The sequence below is a fragment of the Dreissena polymorpha genome, chromosome 1 (assembly GCF_020536995.1).
Source record: "Dreissena polymorpha isolate Duluth1 chromosome 1, UMN_Dpol_1.0, whole genome shotgun sequence".
Lineage (NCBI taxonomy): Eukaryota > Metazoa > Mollusca > Bivalvia > Myida > Dreissenidae > Dreissena > Dreissena polymorpha.
The window spans coordinates 86,852,377-86,869,616 of record NC_068355.1 but is presented as its reverse complement, the minus strand read 5'-3'; the positions used below and the strand labels follow the sequence as shown (position 1 = coordinate 86,869,616).

The following is a 17,240-nucleotide window of genomic DNA, read 5'->3' as shown; positions in this document are numbered from 1 at the left end:
TCGTTCACAATGTTTTACAATTCAAAATACGTCATTAAATTGAAGCCATGGCCTGTCCTTTTTCCAAACCTCTTGAAATCCTCTTTCGTCACGTTTTTCTTCTTCAAAAGCCTTCCTCCTCTTTTTATTTTCCTCTGCTCTTTAGTCAATACTCACCTGGCTTTTTCTTTTTTCGCCAGACTTAGCCCCGTCAAAATAACGTAGCAATGAAAATGAAATTATGAGTCTGACAGTGACACACTTTAAAGCTAGTTTTAGTGTTTAGTTAAAAAATAATAATCAGGCTCAGAAATTAATAGATTAAGACTTTACACAAATAATAGGTATTGCAAAAACGTAAAACAAACACAATATGAAACAAAATCACCAGGTCCTGATAAAAAATACACATATTCGCAACCGGTTGAATTGCTGATTTTCGCTTTCAATGTTGACACCGAACAGGCAAAGGCCGTATGGTTCCCCGCTTTCGCTTTACAATCATCACAAGGATTGAAACCAGTAAAATTCATTTCAACTAATCAAAAATGTGTTGTGTCGCTTACGTCACAAAACAACGCGCAGTATTTGACAGGTTCAAAGAATAGCACTACGAGTTTGTTACGTCACAAGTAAAGATAGCAAGTTCGACTGGTTTGTAACAAATCTTTTTATTTCATTGTCAAACCGTCTATCAAAGTAGATTAATTCATACCAGTCAGTATTTTTTGACATATTCGTAGTTTCATTTCCAATCAAAACATAGTTTTACCAATTTTTTTTTTTTTCGTTTCGGACACGAGGACCGCCAGTTTCGGGAAAGATACCAGACCTCTAAGCAAATTTGATCGGAAATGTCCGAGGTCCGACGTCTTTCGCATGGGTTGGGTACATTGATCATGACTCGCAGATGACCCCTATTGACTTTCAGGTCACTAGGTCAAAGGTCACGGTGACTACTTAACACAGTAAAATGGTTTCTGGATGATAACACAAGAAAGCTTTCGCCTAGGATCATGCCAGTTCATAGGTACATTGATCATGACTTGCAGATGACCCCTATTGATTTTCAGGTCACTAGGTCAAAGGTCAAGGTCACAGTGCCAAAAAACGTATTCACACAATGGCTGCCACTACAACTGACAGCCCATATGGGGGGCATGCATGTTTTACAAACAGCCCTTGTTTTCTTTTTTTTCTTCCTAATATGCGGTTCGGAAAATAGTATTTGAATATTTGGTTCAGGACCAAATATTCGGATATTGGGATATTGGTTGACATCCCTGTTAATAAACTGATGTTTCATAACATCTTAAATCCTTCAAACTGGCCATAATAAAAACTTTAAACTTAAAAAAAAATCGATAACATGAATGATTCTGCACTTATCGGCTCTTGCTTTCTTGGTTTGAAAAACGTTGCAATCGACTGATATTTTGGTGCAACAATCGCGAACATCTTTCGACCTCTTACACACTTTTATTTCGCATTGTAATAAAAACTGAAAGTACAGAAGCTTTACAAATACATGCACAATGAGCGACTGATTATGTCAGTTTGAAAACCCATGTATGTCGTCGTAAATAATTTGGTCAGACGCTTTATGTAACTATGAAATCTAGTCTACAGAGCGTTTGAATACGTTTGACTGTTTTCCTGCTCTGCCATCCAGGCGCTTGCATAACGAAAGCGTCACTGTGTTACGTTAATAATTCCAAAGTCAAGAGAAAATACAGAGATAAGCAAAGCATTTTGTGCGAAGCTATTGTATTGTACGCCTCAAATTTGACGAATTTGCGTAAATGTCAAATTGGTTACGTTTTCTATACGCATGATATTGTATTTCTTTGCGTTTTAAAACATTGTAATAGGGTTAAAGACGCAGAAAAGCAGCTTATCAGGGGCACTGACTTAAAGTGATATTATGCGCATCTAACAGTATATGCTATGTTTGTAGGTGTCTATCTCAACCATTGTTTATTTTTGGTGTTTTCACTTCATATACACTTATATTTGTTATGCAGCATTAACATACTAAAACAATATCCCGGAAAAATAAAAATAATGCATTTGAATATCAACAGTACTTTCGTTTGACAACTGATCATGCATGTTCAATGCGAATCTAAATTTAGTTTTAGTGCAGATTCGTTTATACGACACAAAGACACAATTTTGTTTTACAGATCATTTTCATTTCCTGCAACAATATCTATTCATACGACACACAAACACTAACTCAGATCCTAATATAAAAACAGTTCCGCTCGGCTAAGAGGACTGTGACAGTCATGTAAAATATTGAATATAATAATATTTTTTTACAAACATCTGGTTGTAAGATGAGTTGCAGATAATTGGTCAGTTACCACATTTTAACTAACTCTTTTAACCTTAAAATTCTTTTCAGCTCAATTCAACAGTAAAAAATGCGCATAATATCACTTTAAGCACTCACAAATATACATAAAAAAAAGAAAAAAATTGAAGAGGTTGAATGGGAAATTCATTTCAAGATGGATTTTAGTACCCTGCATTTGGGTTTTAACTGATGCTTTCGATTGGTATGAATTGATTGATACTGGCTTCAAAGGAGGTTTTCTTGAAGATTCTACAATTGCATAGCGAAGGTTTATTTGTAATCAAAAGTAATTAAGGGGGCTTTTATGAAATACCAACATGTGAGAATAATGGGATAGAATACACGATAAAAACTGTAAAATAGTTATACAGCTGTCAAATTTCCTACACAACTTCTATGTCTGACCTAATTTCTTACATAACTTCTTCGTCTGATGGAAATGTAAGCTTCAAAAAGCTTCTAAACAAGCAAAGACATTTAGTCTTCAGAAAATTATACACTTAGCAAACTATTAAATTAAGACAAATATTTGCATTCTAATGCTCAAAATTCCATGCTGGTACACAGTCGTGCAATGCTGAAAACTGAGAATTCTAGATGTAATTCCTGTGTTCATTTGTTGTTAAGATCTTTAGTAGGTTTTAAATACTTTGCTAGTAAATCTTTTCATATTGTTACAATACATATTTACAATTGAGTGTGCACTGTTAGCTAGAAATTAATAGATTAACTGCTTTAGTTTTACAATAACAATGTTTTGCTTTTATTTTGGATAATTAAATAAATGTGTAGGTATTTCAAAATTTAAAATGCCTTTTCATTAGTTAGATCTCTGCTGCAATAAATATCCAGCCAATCATTAAAGTTAACTTCACGTCTTGTCTACTTTTTTTATGCCCCCGGATCGAATGATCGGGAGTATATTGTTTTTGGCCTGTCTGTCAGTCTGTCTGTCTGTCATTGTATTTGTCTGTCTGTCATTGTGTGTGTCTGTCTAAAACTTTAATCTTGGTCCTAACTTTTGCAATAGTGAAGATAGCAACTTGATAGTTGGCATGCATATGTATCTCAATTCTCATGGAGCTGCACATTTTGAGTGGCGAAAGTTAAGGTCAAAGGTCAAATATATTGCTTCAAAGCGGCGCAGTAGGGGGCATTGTGTTTCACAAAAACAGCTCTTGTTGTTGTTTTTTTATGTCTATGGGTTTTAAAATATTGTAATATTTGCTCAACGTCTCCGTTTTTGTTATGCTCCCTTTCAAAGAAGAGGGGGTTTATTGTTTTTCTGGATGTTGGTCAGTCTGTCGGTAGACCAGTTTGTTTCCGATTAAAAACCTGTCTTTGAATTGATCAATTGGCTTGAAACTTTGCATGTGCATTGGCCTTTGACAGTAGATGACCTCTATTGAAATTTGGCTCACTAAGTCAAAGGTCAAGGCCACTGTCACAATAAATGTGAAAATAGGTTTTGATGAATAACTTTTCAACCAATTGACTGATTGGCTTGATATTCGTTATGTGCATTGGCCTTTGACAGTAGATGATCCCTATTCAAATTGGGGTAACTAGGTCAAAGGTCAAGGTCACTGTCACAATAAGTGTGAAAATGGTTTCCGGTCAATAAGTTGTCAACGAATTGACCAATTTGGCTTGATACTTCACATGTGCATTGGCCTTGGACAGTAGTTGATCCCTATTGAACTTTGGGTCACTAGTTCAAAGCCCTGTTTTGGTGTGGGGGGGGGGGGGGCGGCGGCATATGTCTGGAACGCGGAACTCTTGTTAAATAATGAAACAAAATGTGTCAAAGTGGAGTTTCACACTAGTGTTATATGTCTGGGTTCGAAAATGTTGCTGAATTTAATTAAACTTTTGAATCAATTATAAGTATAAATACATTTACTTAATTTAACAATGTTATTTTCTTATAGATAAATGTCTTGGCTATTGTTAAACAGTTTGCTTGGTATAATTTTTGCTTTTGGAAGCAAATTTTACAATATTGCTTAGACTGTCGTGTTGTGCAGACTTTTTTACAATATTCCTTCAGTGTTCTCCATAAAAGTTTGAGTAGCCAGTTATATTTTCAAAGTTAGCCAGCGACTAAGAACTCACACTGGCGTTTTTTTAACTGCTTTGCATTGATATTTTGTGGGAAAGTAGCCGGCACCACGATTCTTAGTAGCCGATGGGTGAAATCATCGGCTGCTAGTGCTTCTGGAGAACACTGTTCCTTGTATATATTAATAATAATAGTATATATAGAGATTTTTCTTATAGGTCCTTATGATCAGAGACAACAATGATGGTGTTTGTGTATGAACAGTTGATAATTACATGCATGATGTTGGTATTATAAGAGTTGATCATTATGATGACAACAATTTACCAGTGTTTTTTCACCATTTTGTAATGGGGCCGGGTCCCATTGGATGGGTAAAATTCGCGGCATACAATAAATTTGTAATCCGAAACCCATTCCCGTAAGTCGATGTTAATGCGTTTTTTTTCTGAAAAACACTTCCGAATGTAAATGTTACCCCAACATTAAAATACTCTTGCTTCAAATTAGCAGTGCAAATTTATTTTGTGTCGAATCTTTTTCTCGATTAAAAAGAGCTCGAAAAATATGCAGCATGTACAACGTCGCGTCATTTGCATAGAAAGCGTTTGTGTATTGAGCGTTTAACAAGCACACAACTCGTCAAGGGATTGACGCATGTTCAGAGGCAATATTTCATCAAATCTATAAATAGTCACTTAAAATATATTTGATATTATAGAAAATGGCAAGGTTTGTGTTAAAGAAATAATTGAGAAATTTTATCGTAAATATTTACCTGAAAGTGATTTATAAAAACGGAATAAACTCGATTATCGGTTAATAAATAGAACCTTTAAAAGTATTAAGTATACAGTAATAGTCGGATGGAAACGGATGTATTGGGGAATCGTTCCAGTCGGGATTTTACTATCTGTGCGGGAAAGTTTTAAATCAATTAAACAATATAAAAAATTATATATATTTTTTAATTACTGGGGGATTTTCTTGACGAGTCATTGCGCACCAAATGACGTCTTTTGACGCGTTTTTAGCTCATCTGTATTTTTTTTTTTTAAATTAGGAGCTATTGTCATCACCTTGGCGTTGACGTCCGTTTAAGTTTTGCGTTTAGGTACACTTTTCTTATAAAGTATTAATGCTATTGCATTCAAACTTGGTACACTTACTTACTATCATGAGGGGACTGGGCAGGCAAAGTTAGATAATTCTGGCCTGCATTTTGACAGAATTATGTGCCCTTTTTATACTTAGAAAATTTAAAATTTTGGTTAAGTTTTGTGTTTAGGTCCATTTTATTAGCTCATCTATTTTTTGAAAAAAAAATTATGAGCTATTGTCATCACCTTGGCGTCAGCGTTGGCGTTGGCGTCCGGTTAAGTTTTGCGTTTAGGTCCACTTTTCTCAGAAAGTATCAATGCTATTGCATTCAAACTTGGTACACTTACTTACTATCATGAGGGGACTGGGCAGGCAAAGTTAGATAACTCTGGCGTGCATTTTGACAGAATTATGTGCCCTTTTTATACTTAAAAAATTGAAAATTTTGGTTAAGTTTTGTGTTAAGGTCCATTTTATTCCTTAAGTTTCAAAGCTTTGCTTTCATACTTGCAACACTTACTAACTATCATAAGGGGACTGTGCAGGCAAAGTTATGTAACTCTGACTGGCATTTTGACAGAATTATGTGCCCTTTTTATACTCAGAAAATTGAAAATTTGGTTAAGTTTTGTGTGCACGCCCACTTTTTTCCTAAAGAATCAAAGCCATTGCTTTCATACTTGCAACACATACTAATTATCGTAAGGGGACTGTGCAAGCAAAGTTATGTAACTCTGACTGGCATTTTTACGGAATTATGGGCCCTTTATACTTGCAAATTTGGTTAAGTTTTGTGTTTTGGTCCACTTCACCCCTAAAGTATCATAGATATTGCTTTCATACTTGGAACACTCGCAAATTATCATAAGGGGACAGTAAAGGACAAGTTGCATAACTCTGGTTGTCATTTTTACCGAATTATGGTCCTTTTTTGACTTAGTAACTTTGAATATATGGTTACATTTTGTGTTTAGTTTCACTTTACTTCTAAAGTATCAAGGCTATTGCTTTTAAACTTTAAATACTTCCATGGTGCTATCATGAGGGTACTGTACCTGGCAAGTTTAATTTTACCTTGACCTTTGAATGACCTTGACTCTCAAGGTCAAATTATTAAATTTTGCTTAAACTGCCATAACTTCTTTATTTATGATTAGATTTGATTGATACTTTGACAAAACAACTCTTACCTGACATACCACAATTGACTCCGTCCAAACAATCCCCCACGCCCCCCCTCCCCGAATCCCCCCTCAATCCCCCCATTTATTTTTTTAATTAAAGATCATCTAATAAATGACCACCACACCCTCACACTAAACCCCCCACCCCAAAAATTCAAAGCAGCATTAATTAAATTAAAAAAAACAACCCCTCCTGAACCACCCCTATCAGCCCCGGGGTGCCTGACAAAAATCCTGTGGAAAGCACTGATATATATATATATATATATATATATATATATATATATATATATATATATATATATATATATATATATATATATATATATATATATATAAGCCATACTTTAATCACAATAAAAAATCATTGTTTCATTTATGTACTGTGAAAATGCATATTTAATCTATTTAATGAATTGCAAGTATTGCAAATATTTCTTGGCTGTGACTTTGGGGTCTAGTGTTCCATGTGTAGCGATCTAAAACTGAACAATGATTTTGGGTTGCAAACACTTTCCTTTATGTCAAAATATGATTACTTATTAACAAAGTTTTATTTATTTAATATTTCAATGTGAGATGTATTTTTTAAGCTTCTTTATTTAAACTGATATTATTTTTTAAATTTTGGACAAAACATCTGAAAGTTATAAATTTTGTTATTCTGTCAATTTAAAATATTCATTTTGCTTTTTGTTTAGGTGCAACCAATAGTAGACCACCCCCACCAACCTTGGAGACTGAGAACTCCCCACCACCTAATGAGGCAGAACAACACTCCTCACCCACTAATGCAAAGGTTCCACATTCCTCTCCATTAAGTGCTCTACTGATGCTAGAAATCACTCCACTCAATCATTGGATGATTTAGTGTCTAATGTGGAGGATGAAAACCAATCTGAGCCATCTTTATGAGTAAACATCATGAAAATATGGAAGCAGAGATCAACTCAAACCAGAATAATGAAGAAGGGAACAAATTGCCAAGAAATCTAGGAGCAGACAATGAATCACAACATACAATTCAAAACGAGAACACAGCTGCTGTGAAAACTGAAAACAAATCCACTTGTAGTGTGGTAGAAGAGAACAATTTTCCTTCCATTGTTGAAAACAGGAATGAAAACTTTCCTCATGAAGAAATAAAAAAGAATTCCCATCCAAGCATTGAGGCAAGGACTAATTTCTATCCTGCTTTTGAAACAAAAATGAATTCTCCTTATAATTTAAAAGACAATCCCTGTCCTGATGTGGAAGTGGAGAAAGTCTTCCCACCGATAGTGGCAGATCAGCTATCAACATGCACTGCAAAGAAAATGAACTCTTCACACACCTCTTCAGAGACAGAAGAGCAATCCTCAGACAATGTGGAGACTGGAAATCAACCCCAGCCTGTAACCAAGGAAGCTGGAAACCAACAACAGTCTGTAGCCAAGGAAGCTGGAAACCAACCAGAGTCTTTAACCAAGGAAGCAGGGAACCAACCACAGTCTTTCTCCAAGGAGGCTGGAAACCAACCACAGTCTTCATCTAAAGAGGCTGGAAATCAATCACAACTTTCATCCAAGAAAGCTGAAACCCATCCCCAGTTAGTATCTAATGAAGTTGGAAACCAACCGCAGTCTTCATCTAATGAAGCCAAAATTTCACCCACTACAGGGCATGCAAATAACCCCTCACTACCTTGTGTGGAAATATTAGGCCAGCCTCCTACTACTGGTCAGGCAGGAGACAATATCCAATCCACAGCTGAAAACATCAAGAGGCCAGCTGATACCGAGGCTGGGGCTGCAATAAATAAGTCTTCCATGTATAAAACGAAAACAGATCAATCAGAATCAATAAAACATATGCCAGAAAATTTTGTTAACCAAATGGTTAACATAAAAAATGAAAACTCCTCAAGCACAGAAAAGATAGAGGTTATGTCAGAAAATTGTGTGAACCAAAAGGTCAACAACAACAAAGACAAATCTTCAAGAACAGAGACAAATATTGAGGCTATGTCAGAAAGGTGTGTGAACCAAAACGTTGACATTAAGAACAAAAAATCTGAAATCATTGGAGATGATTTAAAAACTGTATCAACGACTGTACAGCCTTCCTCAGAGCAAGTGGATGCGGATCACGCAGACTCCATAGTGGTCAATAGAAGGATGTCATTAGAGGAGCTAGACAAAGGGTACAAGGACTTGGGACTTCAGAGGTGAGTCACGCTGGTTTATGGTAAAATAACAATTGATAAGATTTATAGTATTGTTTTCATTTATGATGTAATAAGTTATAATATTTCAGGGATTTTCTTTGCATAACTTTGCAAAGCCAAATTTTTTTAAATCCCTATTTGAAAAACAAATTAAATAAGTGTCTGATCATTATTATATCTCAATTTTATTATGCCCCCCTTCGGAGAAGAGGGGGTATATTGTTTTGCACATGTCGGTCGGTCCGTCGGTCCATTTGTCGGTCTGTCCACCAGATGGTTTCCGGATGATAACTTAAGAACGCTTAGGCCTATGATCACGATACTTCATAGGTACATTGATCATGACTGGCAGATGACCCCCTATTGATTTTCAGGTCAGTAGGTCACGGTCAAGGTCGCAGTGACTCAAAATAGTAAAATGGTTTTCGAATGATAACTCAACAATGCTTACCCCTAGGATCATGAAACTTCATAGGTACATTGATCTAGACTGGCAAATGACTCCTATTGATTTTCAGGTCACTAGGTCAAAGGTCAAGGTCACAGTGACTCGGAACAGTAAAAAATGTCACTGTGATTTATATGATTTTGTTCATAGAATTACATTAATAATAAAGAGTTATAGTAAATTAGTTTTCCCCGTAGCAATCAGTAGAATTTGTGGGCAAAAAAATCCCAAAATTGCTTTGTTCCCAAAATGGCCAGGAAAAGAATTGTATGTACCAGTGGTCCCATTCATGTGCTTGAATCACATACACATGTTTATAAAACATTGATTCTTTTAAAACTATCATGAAATATAACTGACAGGCACATAGGAAAAATCTCAGTACATGTACATTCACTGTCACTTTCCTAATTGTGTTATATTACAGAGTTTTTTTTATGGCAATTTCGGGGCCGATATTCGGCCCCATTCCTCTCAAAAAAGGGTATATATTTTTCCCCCATTTTGTAAAAAAAATCCCCTCCAGAAGTTAAAAAAAAAAAAAAAAAAAAAAATTTTTTTTTAAGAAAGAACTGTCTCATAATCATGATAAATATATCTCAAATTTATTTCATAAACAACTAACAAAGTATATAACTATAATTTATTTTATTTTGAATTATTATAAAGAGTTGTATTAAATAGTTTTTCCCAAATCAGTGGACTTTTCACATTAATTGCATTTTTCTTTCAAAATGGCCAAGAAAAGGCCTGATGTATCTATATAGTGTCAGTATTTGTTGATAAAATCATTCCCAGGGGTTGAAGAATTTTTCCAGAGCCACTCGCCCTGCAGGGCGAGTAGGCCTGACAATCCACTCGCCCTTCACTTTAATCTACTTGCCCTGCATTAAAAAAATAGATATCTATATTTATAGTTATGATCAACCAGAACCTTCTAAACCTACTTAACATAGTGACGCTAAACTGCAAACAAATTATCTACATTATCTGATGGATTATATTTGCTTTCCTTACGTTTTCTGCACCTCTTTCCTTTTCTCAATTCTTTCTGCTTCTCGTTTTGACAACCTTTCTAATTCTTCCTGTTCCCTGTCGCCACCACCTTGCAGATATTTTAAAATAGAACCCTTTTCCATTTTAATATTTCAGAAGCACTTTTTACTGAAAGACACGCTTGATTGACAAACGGTTTCAATATGGTAAATTTTGCTTAAGGCTTCTGATCACGAAATTCGGAATTACAATGTATTCTGTTTATTAAATTTTTTTTCTGTTTATTTTTAATTAAATATAAGAAGTATTATAATTAACCAGTGATGTATTATTGTTTTATTGATATTTACATTATAATTCACGGAATGACCAATATATTTAACAGTTTTATTCACTTTTAATCGATAAGCTAAGAGCACTGACAACGACGAAAAGAGCGCAGCCGATTTCGAGAATTATTTTACTGTGCCCGTGACGTCATTTTTCATTGTCAAAATGAAAGTGCAGTTTCTTTGTGTACTTAAAGTATTTTTTGTTCGTTTGAAAAAAAAATCGCAATTTGTATCAATGTGGAAGGAGTTCTGGAACTGAATTTATATTTCTCAACTTGAAAAACAGCACTCGCCCGGTCAGTCGAGTATTTAACAAATTTTACTCACCCGACCGTCAACTTCACTCGCATATGCGAGCGGTCGAGTGGATTCTTCAACCCCTGATTTCAATTTGGTCCATTTTATTGATAAAAAATGCTCAAATTTGCCATTTTATCGATTTAAAAGATCCCAATTAGACTCAAAATGGCTAAGAAAACTGAGACTGTGCATGAAGGCTGAACTGTCTGCAAATAATGTTGAAAAAATCATTGATATATATTTTAAGAAAAAGGACTAAGACATTCGGCTGTGAATATTATATTCATACAAACATGTGTATTAATATAATAAATATCATTACATAGAAACAAGTGAATTTTTAATTTTCCCCTTTTCCTAAAATACGACGCATTTTTTCCCCTTTGGACGGGCCCCGCCACCATTCCCCTATAAGTGAAAAAAAACACTGTATTAGAATCTGTTGTGTTATATAAATAAACCTAGGAGTGACAGTCTAGGCCAACACAAAAAATAGGTCCGTTTCTGTGACAGTCTAGGCCAACAAAAAAAATAGGTCCGTTTCTGTTCTCCTTGGGGCAAAAAACAGGGTCAGTAGGTAGGGATTTTTTTATTATTATTTTTCGGGTACTAGATTGGAAGGCTACTTAAGCTTATAATAAGAAATACATGTATATATATGCTTTGTTTGCTTGATATTACATCTTATTTGAACTATAATGAACGAAAAAAAAAAAAAAAAATTTGGCGACCCCAATAAAAAGTTGATGGTCGGCGCCGATTCGGGAGACAAAGTTGGGGGACCAGAAATGGACAGGTCTATTTTTTTTTGGCCCTAGGTACATGTATTTGCACATGTGAAGAAATTGACTTGAACATGCAACATGTGCTTTCCCTAATCATGGGGAATTAACAGCAGCTGCAAAGTTAATTTTAGGATATATGTTTGGCAGTTACATCATTATTTTGAATTGGAAAGCAACAGCAAAGGTTATAATGTTTTTATTTCTACAAGTTAGTGTAATGTTACTGTGACTTCAACAGTAGTAGCTGTTCCAACAGCAAGTTAACATTAAAATAAGATGTTAACACAGATATTGATACTTAATCGTAACTCATTACATAGAAAATCAGGCAAATGCTGAATGGTTGCAACTTTACATGTACATTGTACAACTGGTGCATGTAATATCCTTCATGCATACAAACATTCAGAATATACAACAATTATGGGAGTACATGTCATGTTATGTCTCTTATATCAGCTTATATAATTCATGTAGACCCTCTGGGTTTGCTTTTTTAAAACAAAAGGAAATAAATGAATGAAAGTGCATAGATAATTCAGGGATCTAGCTAGGTTCAAAATTTAGGGAGAAGTCACTTCTCTCAAAAGCCAAAAATAGGGAGAAGTGGCAATTTTTGTGAGAAATGGTATATTTGCATCACAGATCCCAGTTTTAATTAAATTGATGCATTATTATTTAAAAGATAAATGATACATGTATGCGACATTTGCATCATGTCAGATTATATTAAAATCTATTGCATTACAAAAAATTCATCCTTCTTACATTTTGTCTTTATATGCTAGGTGTTGCTGAAAGTCAGGAAACAGTGCTTCAGCTAGGCCTTAATGGAAGGGTGTCCCACCCTGCCCTTCCGAAGCCCCGTTCTTCCCTTGCAATGCCATGCCCTGCCCGTTAATTAAAAAAAAAAAAATTAAAAACATATTATAATTTATCAATCTTTTATTAATTATTCCTCATTGTAGACAATATATTGTAACAATTATTAATAACATAAAAATTAATATGCAACAGGGAGCATTCCAAAAACGACCACGTGCTCGAAAATGACCTTTTGACTTAATTTTTCGCATTAAACAGGGCTTGACACTAACTTTGTTTACCTACTTACCCAAAGGACCACCAGCTTTCAGAAATTACTGGTTCTCCAAGATTTCATCTTTCAAAATATTCATGAATGGCCGATTGGATGTTTATGGTGAATCCAGAGTATGTCAAGGAATCTAGAATCATGTTTGAATTCTGCAAACAGATTTCTTTAATTTGATGCATGTTACTGGAATCATTTATATTACATCAACACCTGATTCCCATGAATCTAAATCAAGCATAAAGTGGACATAAGCAATTGTCTTTACAATATCAGTGCTGGGGATAGATGGAATGGCATGGCAAGCGGTTTGACGCATAATCCCAAGAAACTAGGTTTCTCATGAGAACCTAGGTTCTCAGAATGAGAACCTAGGTTCTCGCTTGAAGATTTCACATGGCTTCCAGAACCCAAGTTTTCAAATGAGAACCTAGGTTTTCATGAGAACCTAGGTTTTCAGAATTACGCTTCTTTAATACTAATTCCGTGGTTTTCATTTGGGAATCATAGGTTCTCATGAGAACCTAGGTTCTCATGAGAACCTAGGTTTCCAGAATTACGCGTTGGACGGCGTAAACTTGCTCAATTGGAATACCGGACACATATTATTCAGGACGAAGGATCAATGGGGTTCACATATGATTACACACGTGCTGGAAAGAATGAAAACACAACATTCAGAACTTTATTTTTGCAGATATCTCAAGTTATTAAAATATGTTTGCAAAGTCTTTAGTGCATAAGTTTTTCTTGCAGTGTGGGGCGATATCTTACGATTGAATAATACATTATAACACATTATCAATAGAGATTTCTATTTATACCATAATGATTGCTTAATATATCACAGACATACTTAAAATAGAAAACTTAACCGTACAGTCGTTTGAGGCCTGAACAAGGGAACTGATGAATTATGTAACGATTGATCTGAATTTTTTTCAATTTTTAGTCTCAAAATAATAATGACAATTAAAGATGTATTTCATAAACATCTATTCCATTCTGCTATCCAAGTTTTGTTGATTATTATTAAGCATTGGCTGAACATTGTTAAAAAAAATGTGCTAGGGGAGTAACATTTACTGTTTCACGTCTATTTCTTATCATTCGACACATATGCGGCCAGCATGTACCAAGCAATTGGAAACAACTGGAGATTAATTAACTTTTTCTTTAAACATATTCTTCTCAGAAACTACTGGTCCAATGCTGAGGAAATTTCTCAGGAATGTTCCTGGGGTGAACCTCTTTCAAATTTGTTCAAATTATCCCCCTGGGGTCAAATTTGACCCTGCCCCGGGGGTCACAAAATTGAAAATTTGTTTGTATAAGGCCTATTTTGTGAAAACTTTCAAAATATTCTCGTCCATAACCATTGGGCCTAGGGCTATCAAATTTGGTATGTAGAGACATCTTATAGTCCTCTACCAAGTTTGTTCAAATTATGCCCCTTGGGTCAAGTTTGACCCTGCCCTGGGGGTCACAAAATTGAACATATGCTTATATAGGGTCTATTTTGTGAAAACTTTCAAAATCTTCTCGTCCATAACCATTGGGCCTAGGGCTACCAAATTTGGTATGTAGTGACATCTTATAGTCCTCTACCAAGCTTGTTCAAATTATGCCCCTGGGGTCAAGTTTGACCCTGCCCCGAGGTTCACAAAATTGAACATACTGTCTTTATCCTAATAAATGCGCCCGGGCACAATGCAAATCACAAAGGGGGCGCGTTTATTTTACCCCCCTTTAGGTATAATATGAGCCGACACCTAAAATGTGTTTACCGGTATTTGCGAAAAATTCCAAGTTCATTTAGCAATCTTAAACATAGGCCATCCTTAAAAAATTGTTTGTTTGGCATAACCCGACCCAGGTAAATTTGGGTGGATAGATAGGAAGGGATTTTTTGTTTTTGTATATTTTTTTTCTGACATGGAACTCTGACATATACCAAACTGAAAGGTAATTATCAAATAAATCTCCAGGTCTTCTGCCTCCTTAAAGGAAATTGGTAAAGATTTTTCTGCACCGTCGGTATCACCGCACGTGTATTTGTAAGTCTATTTTTTGTATAAAGAACATCGAAAATATAATAGAAACAATGAAAAATACTTTATCCGAAAACGAGAGTTCGAAAAATTGTACGCATTTTGCACATGAAATAAAATGTGCATATCGTTTGACTACAGAAAATGAAAACAAGTAACCTAGCAAATACGTAATTAACATACTATTTGGTTGACATATTACTTTACAATAGCATAATTTGTGAGTAAAAAACATCAAAGTAATTATAACATTTTAATTTCAATCAAGAACAGAAAGGTGTAACATCTTCGACATGAAACTAATTATTTAATTATCATCCTTTAATTCAGATTGATAGACAGTAAAAAGTTGTAAAATGATCAGCTTAAAAATAATTTATTAAGTGTAACGTTTCTTTTCATTTGCTAATTTTTTATACGACTTTTGCCAACGGCCGTTATATTGCAGGCAGACGACAATATAAACTGTGTATTCCATTATCTGCGCATGAATGACCCAATATTACCCGATAGCAAACTCAATATTGATTGGCCAGCTACCATATGCGCTTCAAAACGTTCATGGAAACAAAGAGAAAAATGGTTAAAAAAAAACAAACAATTCGGATTAAAATGGCGGATGTTTTCAATGAAATTTCAAGAGATTTTAGCATATTCGCAAATTATATTTTTCTTGAGCCAAATTCGCTATATTTTTGCAAATGGCGAATGACAGCGCGAGCCCTGTAATAGTAAGCATTTATTCCAATAATAACACGTTCGCAATGCTCGCGCTGTCATTCGCCATTTGAGCCATTTGCGTAAATATTGATGCGAAAATCTAGTAAAATTTCGTTGAAAACATCCGCCATTTTAATCTGGACTGATTTTCTATATTTGTCTCTTTGTTTCAATGAAAGTGTTCACAATTCGAACAGTTAACGAAACCCGGTCTGTACCCGATTAGACATCGCTTGACCTTATTGTTATTGAAGTGCACATGGTAGCTGGCCAATCAACATTGAGCTCGCTTACACATGACATGACGTTGTCGATTGAAACGTGAGAACGGGTGGAGCTATCGGATATTGGGTCATTCATGTGCAGATGTATAATTTGAATACACATTTAATATCCGACGCAGTCTGCCTTCAAAATAGCGGCCGGTCGCAAAGTCGTATAAAGAGATAAACAAATGAAAAAAAAACGTGACAATACCCGTCAATAAATATTTCTAAGCTGACCACTATTTATCTTTCTAACGAATATTTACTGATCTGAATTAAAGAGTCATAATTAAATAATTAGTTATATGGCAACAATATTACACATCTCTGCCGATTGCCAAATTAAATTGAACGTTAATTAATTAATTTGTTTTTTTACTCCCAAACTATCCTGAACGACAGCAGCGTATTTAAATTGAAGGGATACGAGAAAAACAGGAGCGGTTTAATTGTATTTAAAGTCTAATTAATCGCATATGCATATGTCAAATAAATAGGCCACTCAAATAAATACGGGTTCGCGTTTTGTTCATTGCTTTTCTAGATATCATTGAAAGAGCATTCAATTAAATGACGCAAATAACCGAAAAGGATAAAAAGCGGAATGGAAAAATTTTCCGGAAAGTGACCCAAAAAAAAGTCAGTCGGGCCGATTTTAGTGGGTCGGTCGGGTTATGCCAAACAAAAGAATTTTTAAGGATGGCCTATCACAATTAGTTTTACCAGAATACTACACCCTATTATCATTCTGCCTTGGCATCGATCCGCCGAATCACGCCTCGTCGTGACACGCGGTGATTCGCCGAGGAGAAATATGTACAAATATTGATTGTATACTATAACAAATGTTGAATAATTTTCAAATTAACAAATAAAAGAATTTCAAATTAACAAATATAAGAAACAGGTACAGATAAAACCCCGTTTAATATTCTTATTTATATGCGATTGTTTAAACATTTCGTCAGCTTCTCTGCATACTTCATACAGTTACCATCGAATGTCATCTGTCAAAACAATGATTAGGTAGGTCAGTAACCATATTGAAGAAATTTACACAGTTAAATCTCGGAAACAAGACTTGCCTTAAACATAAAAAAAACAATATCTATTTGCATAAGATCTACAGTACAGCCAAAGCGGAACAAACGTATTTCGCGATCCGGGGCGGCAAGGCGAAACGAGTCGATGCCGCGTCAGTCGTTGAAGCCGCGTCAGTATGCGGTGGCAAGTCGAATTTCGCCGCGAAACTTCGTATCTGTCCGCCAAGGCATGCCGCGATCCGCTACATGATGCCGAGTCGATGCGCATCATGAAATAAAAAATCTTTTTAAAATTATTAGTTACATGTAGTT

The 17,240-nt window shown here is 35.1% G+C and overlaps 1 protein-coding gene across 1 annotated transcript in view; it reads left to right on the top strand.

Moving 5' to 3' along the window:
- The window catches only part of LOC127839073 (uncharacterized), a 64,190-nt gene that overhangs the window by 13,485 nt on the left and 33,465 nt on the right, over nucleotides 1-17,240 (top strand). Inside the window, exon 2 of the mRNA XM_052367247.1 lies at nucleotides 7,390-8,894. Coding sequence (XP_052223207.1) covers nucleotides 7,600-8,894 — 1,295 coding nt within the window. The 5' untranslated portion in view covers nucleotides 7,390-7,599. The remainder of the gene's footprint in view (nucleotides 1-7,389; nucleotides 8,895-17,240) is intronic.